The 11,748-nt window shown below is 40.3% G+C and overlaps 1 protein-coding gene across 4 annotated transcripts in view; it reads right to left on the minus strand.

Annotated features, from left to right (window-relative positions):
- gask1a (golgi associated kinase 1A) overlaps positions 1-11,748 on the minus strand; it is an 85,764-nt gene that overhangs the window by 44,478 nt on the left and 29,538 nt on the right. For 2 of the 4 annotated variants that reach the window (XM_014341000.2, XM_042213115.1), the window contains exons 2-3: positions 4,972-6,069; positions 2,642-3,079 (exon numbers count right to left, since the gene is read on the minus strand). In XM_014341000.2, coding sequence (XP_014196486.1) covers positions 2,642-3,079; positions 4,972-6,069 — 1,536 coding nt within the window. Of the gene's footprint in view, positions 1-30; positions 1,211-2,641; positions 3,080-4,971; positions 6,070-11,748 lie in introns of those variants that run through there. The other 2 variants (XM_014341001.2, XM_042213114.1) reach the window with 2 other exon arrangements.

Consider the following 11,748-nt stretch of genomic DNA (forward strand, 5'->3'; position numbering starts at 1 on the left):
ATGGGGAATGGGAGCAGTAACAAAGGTGTTGCGTTTATATTTTTGTTGAGTGTATTATAGCTAACGTTGACAGCCCCTCATCACACCTCCTCCACTGGACTCCTGGGCTGCGATTGTACTGATGAGAAAATCTCTATGCAGGATGAATGTGATTACCAGGAAAACTGCATAAAACTGGGAATTTGATAAACAGCCAGAAATACAATAAACACGAAATGACCACATCAGTGGACTTTATAATAGCCCATAATATGCTTGGGTGTCACTTTGACTAAATGAATGAAGTTAGAAAGAATACAATTCAAATTCAGTGCAGTCACAATGATAAGTTTTTCCAGATTATTTATCTCCTTGAAGATTGTCTGGTTAAGAAAAACATTAGAAATGGCACAGCCATCAACTTAAGTGCAATCAGACATACAGCAGACTGCCCTGTACTGCTATGCTCCTCTGTTGTATCTGCTATGTCATGTATAAGTCGGGTAAGAGTTCATATTGGCAATAATAAGCTTTTAATACAAAAAAATGCTACAAATTATACTTGTTGAATATATAATAGTCTTCACACGGTATAATTTTCTGTCCAGTGGAAACCTTTTTTTCCCACAGGCATAAAGTGTGCAGAGATTAGTTTTGTACACTATGTACATGAAACATTTATTATAAAAGCTCATTAAATCCAACTCAGCATGAACCAGGTGTTTCAGATTAAAGTTACCCATAACATGACATTATATTATTCTAGTACATCACCACTTCAGCTTTATACTTTACAAGTGATCTGTGGCTTGTAATCCTCTTAGGAAAAATGTTTAGGCGACTTTCTTCTTGCTGGGATCATTACTACAAACAGCTTTGCGTTAGTTACAAGGTGTGACCAGATGGCTTCTTACACATAACGCTGCATCTTTAATTACCTCCTAAATGTAACAGTTTGGCCAGTGTGGGTTTTTGTGTCTGAGAGCAGACATTCATCAATCTCACTCCATAAGTGTCTTTTTTTCCCAATCCACGAGCCAATGAAAGCACATGCTTATACAACTATGTGCTTTGTGTAACTTGTGAAGCAAATGTCAGAGTAATAACAACAACAGGTCTTTTTATTGCTTTTATCCAGCAAAGCAGAAATCAATGTCAGAACCATGACTGGGAGAGCTTTAAAAAGGGGAGGAAACCCAGGCTGCACATGACTGACCCTCAGTGTTGGAACCTGGTTGAAACAAATGTTGGCTTTTCAATGTTGTACAAGGAATAAGACATTTCATGCTAGATTCATGTATGACTATTAGCCAGATTTAATGTTTCGATATTAAGGCCGATCAAAAAGCCCATGTTTGTCTACATACAAGATACAAGATGTTCCAAGTTTTAAAGCTGAAAGGCATCACTCAGCCTCCTCTATATAATGTAAAATAGCTCATGACTGATCTCATAAAATAACATTTGACTTGTGCATGCAAGTAATTTAAAACTTGGATTCAACTGTATTTAGGTCTGAAATGCATGCCTAAATAAAGCAGCTGACCAACAGCAGCCTGACACTGGTAACCTTCAAGAGAGCGGAGAATCCAAAGCAGACATAGACACTGGAGTGTTTTGCTTGTTTAAAAAAATAAAACTTTTAACAAACTGATAAACAGAAAAGTCAAGATCTGAGTGTCTGTGATGAACTCTATTAACTTATTGTCTAGTTAGCAATTTAGCTAGCTAGCACGTAATGAAATTTAGGTTGTATCAATGTTAACTAGCTTGGGAAGTTACTAGACTACAACCCACAAGGTGAGGGTCACATGACCTAGCTGTTTTTTTCTGGGTTTGTGGGTAGGTTGATGCGTTTAAAAAAACGTGCCTTTCACTCATTGTCATCATGTCATCATTATTACTATTATTATTATTGTTATTATCAGTAGTAGTAGCAAACTCCATTCATTGTCCTGTGTCTTCTGGATAACTTTAATAGTGCATGTCAGCTTTTTCGATCTAAAGAAATTGTCCTGCTGAACTGTATATACACATCTTGATGCATTCTCAATCATCCAGGAAAGTAAATCTCCAAAAGTTGATTCTGTTCATCTGGACGTAGCGTTTTGTGGGAGAAACGTTTCGTCACTCATCCAAGTGACTTCTTCAGTCTCAGCTGACTGCAGGTTTCCCCAATCTTATAAACAGTGCATTTACATTATGACTGAAACCAGCCCACTGAAGGAACAATGGGCTGGGAGGTCAGTTCCTTAATCTTAATTATACAAATTCTCATAACCATTGATCAACAACCACTGATCAAAACCCACTGATCAAAACCCACTGATCAATGGCCATTGGTACCATTCACAGAGAGTTGGGGAATGGCTGCAATCACAGCATTGTAAGATGGCGAAAGATGTACCCTTAGGCCCCCTCCTCGATTCAGAGATGGTCTTTCCCTTTTCACGTAAAGGGCCTCCTATACTCCGCGCTCAAACCAGCGTTCCTCCCTGCAGTCAGCTGAGACTGAAGAAGTCACTTGGATGAGTGACGAAACGTTTCTCCCACAAAACGCTACGTCCAGATGAACAGAACCAATTTTTGGAGATGTATATAGACAGTTTAATATTACTACAGTAGGAAGCCACAGGAAAATGGACAAAATCACTTCTCTTACCTGCAGCAGGAAGTCAAAAAGAGCTAGGCTTCCCCACTCTGAGTGCTGCACTCCCACGCAGGGGGCTGACCTCAGGTCTGTTTCACTCCCACAGCGAGCTTTTAGCAGTTTCTGGTAGTGAACCCAGCTGAGCTGTATTGAGTTCTGGTCATTGTCTTCATCGGAAAGGTGGTGAATATCTGGGTCCCACCACACAGCAGGTCTGGGGGTGCCATTAATGTACCTGTTGGGCAGCACGTGGCTATGAAAGGTCCTCAGAACTGCGGGGAGACTTCTGTTGAGTCCCAGCACTCTGTCCAGGTGGAAGGCGAACACTTCAATCCAGTCATCAGTGCGCTTGACCAGGGCGCAGCAGCCCTGCTGACAGCGCTCACTGTGGGTAGTTGAACGTCCACGTCCTTCTCCGTGCTGATGTGAGTTTTTCATCACGGATGGCTTCTGTGATGGATGAATACAGTTAGATAATGCTGTTCACTTTACTCTAAGACCATGCACCCATTATGATCCTATAGCCATGTATATTTAATTGTAAGGACTTCATTTACGACAAACTGAATATTTATTCAACTAGCAGATTATGACTTTTTATCCAGTAATTAAAGGATGGGACCTTTTAACATCTTTCATATATAAATGTGCCAAAGGTGGAGCTAGAATATACATAATAATATTGTTGAATTCTTTCAAATGTAATATATTTTTCTCTCCTTTTCCATAAACAGCAGGAATCCATTATCAGACTCAAAAACCTGCTTGACTTGTAAGCACAACCATCAGCTCTTAGTTGTGTCATACTGTCACTGCATGACAATCCAGCTTAATGGATGAAACTGCTGTTACTCTAGATTTTTGGTTTTGGCCACAAATCCCATGAAAAGACTGAAACAACAATATGTTATTCCAACACTTTCATTCTGGAATTAAACTGACAAAACTGACAAGTCAATAACACGACTGGGTATAAAACAAGCAACCCTGAGACAGGTAGTTTCCCCCGAGTGAAGATGGGCAGCTTTGAGTAATACTCAACATAAATTTGTGAAGGCTTTATTAACACGCTAGACTTGAATATAACTGTTTAATATGGTGGACAATTTATGGTATCTACACTTGTTTGTGAAGCTTTGTGAAATATTCTCTATTGTTTTGTGATAATGTTATTATGTTTGATTGCTCAGCATGTCTTAAATCCTCTACAAACTCAGACTGTGGTCTGGCACATATTTCAGTATTCTGTTTGCATGTGTTCTCTGTCACGTTATGCTTCTGTTTCTTTTCTGTTGTGAAGGCAGCGTCCTGCTGACCTTTCAGTTTTATTTATACTTTCTGCTTTGTAAGGCTGAGGCAGTCACACAAAATACTAAACTAACAACTAGTAATCAACTGAATTAAAATATGAAACAAGTATTTATAAAACCGCTTTCACCACACAAACAATGAATTCATGTCTTTATCATATTTTTTTGCATGAATGAGCAAAATACTTTTTGTATCACTTACATGGACTTTCTAAATGACAGCACAAACCATTAAATAAATAAATAAATAACTTGTAGTACTTACTGTAATATTTGACAGTTAATCCATCATTTATAAGTATAACAGTGCTGGCATTATTTCCATTATATATGAGCTTATTAATTCAAAATAAACCATGTTTAGAAAGTAGAAAGGTCTTCAAATAAGTATTTACTAACTGATTACTAATGCTTCATAGTGCGTAACTATATTACAAACATTTTATGCAGTAATAGGATTATAAAGTCCAACCAATTCATCCACATTTGGTGCAATAATGAGTTTTTCCAGTGAGATGACTGCGACTGTGAGACTGAGTCAAAATATACCACAGTGTGTGTGTTCAGAGAATGAAGTGCAGCAGCAGGAGTGCTGTTTTAAATAGTTCTAGAGAAGAATAGCTGCTCTTTGGTGCAGAATAACATGCCTCACACAGTATCCGGCTTCGATTACACATGCACAGCGCTAAGATGCATTCACTGTTGGTTTTTGCAGAATTCAGCATCTCATCCTGTCACCCAGGCATGTCGTCACCACTGACCCTGTGTGTCTCAGGAAGTGTGACAAGGATGGCACAATATTCAAGGCCAACACAATATGGGCTGACAATCTCAAGCAGTATTCAGCTTACATTGCCAAATTACACCTTTGGCTTGTTATGGTCATATCAGGGCAGCGCTCTTTCACCTGCTTTCACCTCATCTGTGTCAGTCTGTGAGGCGTCTGCATTATGTGATTGAAAAAGTAGGAAACAGCTTTTTAACATTGAGAAGTGTTTTCAACTTAAAATTACAGTCAGCAATACAACACACCTGCTGGTCTGCTGGAGCATCCAGTGCCACTTGGAGCACCTGTCCGTGTCCCGGCATCCTGGTCTTGCTAACCACCTCGCCCTTAGCGAGGAACTCAATCTTCTGGATGTCTTCCCTGCTGAACCAGGGAAGGCGGTGCAAGTCGGCCCTGATCCTTCTGCGGTCGCTGTCTGGGAAGTCCTGCTCTGTAAAGCTTTGACACCAGTCGATGTCATCTTCCATCACAGCGACCTCTGGTTTGGACAAAGCCTTTCTGTTGGCCAGTGATCCCGGGATCTTTTTCGCATCTGAGGGATCCTCAGAGAGATTACGGTGTTTTATGAAATATCCAACAGCCTGCACATTGCCTGATTTCAGATTGTGTTTTGTTGGTTGGTTGTGTTTTTTTAAACCCAGGTGTTGTTGTGCTATCTTTGCACTTGTATGGCTGCCATGTATCCGTTTGTCTGCATTCCTGTTTGTGTGTCTAAACCAAAATTTGGCTGCCTGTCTATCTGCAGCTCCTGTCTCACTTTCTATGGGATCTGCTGAAGCACTCTTTTCAAGATAAATGTATGTTTGTGTAGCTTGCGTTGCCACAGCACTGTGGTTGCTTGGTTTAATTCTGTGCTTTGGCAGCATGTTGTTGTCTATAAACTCTGGATGGGGACGGTGATGACTGGCTGGCTGGCTGGCGCCTGCCAGCTCTTTTCTCTTGGAGGCAATGCCTTTGCTTTTGTGTTTATTTCTTTGTATGTCAGCGCGACGTCTCTCTTTGATGCTGTTTTTGTCATTGCCAGCAGCGTCCCCGAAAGGTTTAAGTGGCACAGAATGTTTAGATGTCTCTCTTCTACTGCTGCTTCTCAAGCTCCTGCTGTACATGTGAGTGAGTGGCTGCTGGAAGCCAGCAGCTGGAAGGGTCTCCACAATCCTGTTCCTGGACCTGAACTCCCCCGTAGAACTCAGGGCCCGGGACGACCTCCAGGCGATGTGAGCGGGTGGTGAAGGGAGTGGCAGGGTGACTGTCATCACAAAGATCATGAGGAAGAGAAGGAAAAGAGGGGTAAGAAGTAGGATCCATTTGTGACCACACCAGAGTTTGGACCACACTCGCCAGGCCTGTGGTTAAAAAACAAAACCAAACACAAAAACAGATAAAAAGAAACAGAAGTTAGAGGGAGAGTGAGAGACCAATGATTATAATGGAGAGGGAACATAAAAATCAAAGATAGCATCTGCAATAAACAGACTGGAGTGCTCAGTGCTCCTGCGGGGTCTTTCTCCTGGCATGTGGAAAACAAACTCTACAAGGGAAAGCTGAAAAACAATCTGATGTGGGCACACAGCTCGGGTCGGTTGCATGAGATCAGAATAGTGACCTCTGAGTCATCAGTTTACGTGAGAGGAATAATCTGGAATTTTGTAGCACAGAGCCATCAGCACTGAAACGTCCTGTGCATGCTGCACAAACATGAATGTGTGAGGAGCAGAATATAAAGAATATAAAGCTCGTGTCAGGCGGCTGCATTTTTCCAGTAGCTTACAATTGCATTGGACCTATCCAGCTGAGACCAATACAGCTGTGGCATGCCCATTGCCTGTGCCCAGCAAGGATGGAAAAGCCGTATTCCTCACAATGTGCTCTCACTGCCCCAGTACGACTTGTGGTGTTCTTGCTGAAGGCTCTGTCAAAGTGATTTTGTCGCAGAGGTGCTAGCCCTTTATTTACTGTAGACTGCACTCCTTCTATTTGCTTTTAAACAGCAAAACTATAACTCCATGACGCTGACATTCAAATAATAGAGCTGGAATTGGCCCTTCCAATGATTTATCGTCCAATTTTTCAAGGGGTTGTGTTGCAAGAAATCTCTGTAGCAGCATTTGTTTTATTTGACAGATCTGAGCTGAAACTCGAAATAAAATTGTTTGAGAACAGGATGGTAGCTCCTCTGCAGACAGGGTGGCCTACCAGTGGAAATATTAAGAAGCTAAGTGGCAGAGGACGCATACAGCACTTTTCCCATCAGCAAAACTTCCTGCAACTGCTGGATGAACTACACAGCTCCATCTGAATACCACACTTTCCCCCCACCTGTAAGTAAAGCCATATGTGAATGCTGCCAGGTTGACCCAGATAACTGCTCTGTCCCTGCCTGCTCTCTCGCTCGCTCCCTCCCTTTGCATCACCTTCATTTTTTTCTGCATTCAGGTGAAGGAATGTTTCAGACCCTTGAGATCTCTTCCTCATCTCAAAGCCTCTTAACAACATGCCCAGATTCCTCCACCTGTGAAAGGGTTCCATTATTCTTCTCCTGGACTGGACGGCCTGAATCAGGCTGCCTGTGCTGACAGAGCCTGTACAAACTACCCAACAGTACCAGTGTGAGACTTGGAGTGTCAGACTTATATAGATATATTCATCTACCGCTCAAAGACAATTTTTAATGCTGTAGTTAACAGTGTTAAAGAGACTACAGTATATTAGAGTAGCCACACATTCAGTCCAGAATTGATCAAATGTGCTACATGGAGAAACTGAATGTCACTGAATCATTAGGGTGAGACTCTGCTGAATTACTTTAAATAAATGAGATCATTACTGAGCAGACTGGCAGCGTTTACTGACCTCTTAATGCCTTTTTATATTTCACGCTAATGGATTGGATTTCACAGCAAATCTGCAGCTCGCCTGCCTCAGACACTTTCGAGCAGGACTGCTCTGACTGAAAACTCACCTTAACCTTTGTTGTAAAGAGGTTTAAATAGTTACTCCAAGTCAATAATGCAGATAAACTCCTTAAAGCTATATTGTATTTGGTCATTAGCCACGCATCATATTAATCCTTTATCCATCCATTTATTATCTGAAATGTTTATCTAACCAATCAGATGCTACTGCTATTTGCAGTCCCACAAACACTTTAATCTTTAACTGGTTGGTCAATTGTTAGATAGCTTAAAAATATAAAAAAATATTAAGAAATTCACAATCATAATATTTTAACTATTAATACAAATTCTCAAGTAATACAGAAATAGCTTATCTGAAATGTTCAAATTCATTCAACTCCGATGTTCTATGATGTTTTTAAATACACAATACAGATGTATGACATACCAAGATGGTGCATTATATTATTTTTAACTTACACAGAACTGGTTGAAATCTTTGGCGTCTATAAGCTGTAAAAACTTGAGATTTTAAGATATATTCATGTAGTCTGTGATTTTGCGACTCTTTATGGCATCATTGTGATGTTGTCGGGTGACAGATTGCACAGCACTTTAATACGTTACTCAATATGGTTTCTTGAAATTCTTTTCAAGGTCAACTTTGACCTTAGGGCAGTACCAATGAAGGTCAAGGTCAAATGTTTAGCCAACCTAGGTACCTAGGTATGTCCCTCGAGGCCTAGTCTATTTTTAAGTTTGAAGACGATCAATAAAATATTATGGGTAATATATAGTTTTTAACCTATCCTCACAGTCCAAAGACATGCAGTTGGTGGGGATATGTTAATTGGAAACTCTAAATGGTTGTGAGTGCAAATGGTTGTCTGTGTCTATATGTTTGCCCTGCGACAGACTGGCGGCCTGTCCAGGGTGTACCCGGCCACTCGCTCTAAGACAGCTGGGAGGACTCCAACCCCGCGCGACCGTGAAAAAGGATAAGCAGAAGCAAATGAATGGATGGATAAAGTTTTTATTGATTTTCAAATTTGGTGGGACCTTGGCCGAATTTTCATCTTAGTTCAACCTATCACTGGTATCTACATCACATAAAATGTGAACATACCTTCACAACTGTGGCCGTTAACCTGCTAACAAACAAAACTTTTTTTTGGTCAAAAGACGAGAGTGCATCCAGAAGACAACTGCATTCTGCTGCTACAACAACACTTTGCAAGCACCTACAAAGAGTGATGATAAAACTGAGTGTCTGCTGACCCCAGCAGCAACCAGACCCTGAACTTAAACAGGTAACCAAAGCAACCACTGTTTCTAACTGTACATTTTTCTCAAGTAAAATCACTTTACTTTAAAGTCTCTTTGTGCTCATTTTCATCTTTGATTTGTGCTGTCGGCTTTGTGTTCTTACCCTAAATACTAAAGAGAAAGATCACACGTGTCCTCATTAGGATAAGGATTTGTAATGGTGTGTGTAACTGTAGCCTATCGGTTTATATTGTCAAATGGTAATTATGAGACAGTGTGTTTCAGGTTTCAGTAAAGTACGACATAATTTTTTAGGAAAGTGTTCTGTGTAATACATTCGTTTTTTGAGTAACAACCCCAACACTGACCACAACAAATAGGTGAAATACTCCCAACATTAGACATTACATTCATGCAACATTCATGCAGATTTATTACATGCCGTGTTGTCATTGATGTGCTGCTTAGTGATGGTGGTGACTCTCAAGTGGAGCCAGTGACAATCCATTGAGAATCAAATTAATAAGTGACGTTCCCAGTTCCCATCCCCACTCCTGTATACAATTTATGAAGCTAAACTGCACAAAGTCAGTTTTTCAGCTAATGACTGAATTTGATTATAATACTTAACTATTAAATCTAATATGATACCTTTATAGTACCATATAAATGAACTTTATTCAAGTTCAACAGTGATTTTTAATTTAGTTCCACCTTGGTCTTCTTCCGCTACTGAAGAAAGTATGTGGCTCTTTTTCCTTCCTAATTCTTCAGCCTGTCTGCTGTGCTGAGCAGGTAGTGTACTGTACCGTGGCCGTTTGAAGCAGAAAAAAGTTGCCTGCTGCTTTGAGAAATTAAGTCTGTGAAAAAGTGCTCAGTGTGATACCGACAGTAGACTTCAGACTATAAAAAACCAAACCGGGAACTGAGAGAGATAATCATTTGCAGTGAGTGTGCCACTAAGTGAAAATACTCTTACTGTTTCTAGTCAAGTAAGCCATTATTAATCTTTTAATGCACTTCACACATAATACAAACACAATACATTTTGGTCAGTTTAAAATTGTACTTTCTTCTTATGCACATAGTGTTTCCTAATAATAATAATAATTTCTAATGTGTTTTCATTGTAGTCCAATGAAATATCCCACCAACAGCCTGCATTAACTCATCAGTGACAACTCCCCCACCAAGGAAAAGCAGTATAGTAGTCACAAGTGCCATCCTGTTATTGTGGCAGGTCAAGCTGAAAAATGTCTTTATCATAGAGTTTCATTTTAGCCACTGTAAGACTCACACGACACTGCCACCATCAAGACAAATTTTTAACTGCTAACAGTTTACAGGATTCTTATTTAATACAATCAACCTGGCTCTGCAGTGACTTTAAACTTTGTGTTTCAAATTATAGCTCAAATTATGACCTTGCATTGAAGACACAAGGTGATAGCATTCCATATGCAATACTACAGCCCCACACAACGCACACACACACACACTCCTCTGCGTTAGCAGTTGCTTTGGCTGAGATTTGCTAATTAGTGTCCATTCGTGTGCAGCTTAGCATAGCTTGATGTGAATATGCCAACAGTGGAGTGTGCTGTTGCCTTCAGCACCTCTCTATAGCATCCAAAGATGCACAGAGCCAGGCTTTTTAAATGTTTAGAATGAGAGGGGAGGGAAAACTCACTGCATGAGTCACGTGATGTGGTTGGCTGTACTTTTGACTGTGCTGTCATGCACTTTGACACACAGAATAAATACTTTGAAAGAAAGAACTGGAAAAACACAATGAATAAATATACAGAGTGGTGAGAAGCCGCGCACACACACACACACACACTCACATGCGTATGTAAGCCTTTTCTGCCGCGATAAGAATCACAAACCCCTAAAGACCTGAGGTTATAGAGTCTAACTCAATGTAGCGTTTTGTTTGTGCTTTCAAAGAGAAAAATGACACTATTACTGCCAAGCTAAAGATATTTTACACTTGTTATCTTCCCAGTTTTCTTTTTTCTCTGACAGGTTATTTGTGTCTGCAGTCCTGCCTCTTTGTCTGGCTCCACTCTTCTTCCTCCGCTGCTTTGACAGCAGCCCTAGGGCCAGCAGTTTCTCTCTCCACTACAAATGAAATGAAACCGGTGTCCACGGTTACCAGAGTTCAGGTACGCATAGCTCCCGTAGATTCAAAACAGGTCACCAGGTGCAGGCACAAAGCAGCGTGCAACGTGGATTTAATGCATTAAAGCATGGTGGGAAGCAGTGAAAGCAGTTTAGAGATATTTCAGTCTAATGAGGAAACTTCAAATTTTCCTTTGTGATGACATTTTAAATTACCCTGAACCATTCCTTAGGTATGCTGCTATCGGCTCAGGCTTTTGTTTTTCAAAACTTCAACATCATCTGATAAAGAATAGACCCTTTCAAAATATGGAAACAACAAACATGTTCGACACCCTGTCAAGTCAAACCAGGCTATGAAGGAGGAGATGCTCGCCTCTGGTGATGTGCGGCACAGATGTAAAGAAATGACTCTAACAAGCATTGCTAGCTATTCTCGTAAATGCACTTCTTAAAACGGGAAAAGTAAACAGTGGATGAAAATGACTGATTTCCATCCAATTAAAATATTTTTGAGTGACGATATTTGTGAAGCTCCTGAAATGAGATACAAGTTTACTTTACTTTACTTCAAATTAAGTGTTAAGCAGATATTTTATACTTGTATGCAAAAAACTGCCTGCACTGCTTTTGTCCATATAGTTGACTTATGCTGTGTCATTATTATTGCACTGCAATACTGCTGTGGCACCTTGTGTCAATAGATTATCATTTCATATCATTGTGTCATCACTGAAA

Source organism: Haplochromis burtoni, unplaced genomic scaffold (assembly GCF_018398535.1).
Source record: "Haplochromis burtoni strain Fernald_Lab_line unplaced genomic scaffold, NCSU_Asbu1 Contig_418, whole genome shotgun sequence".
NCBI classification, from domain to species: domain Eukaryota; kingdom Metazoa; phylum Chordata; class Actinopteri; order Cichliformes; family Cichlidae; genus Haplochromis; species Haplochromis burtoni.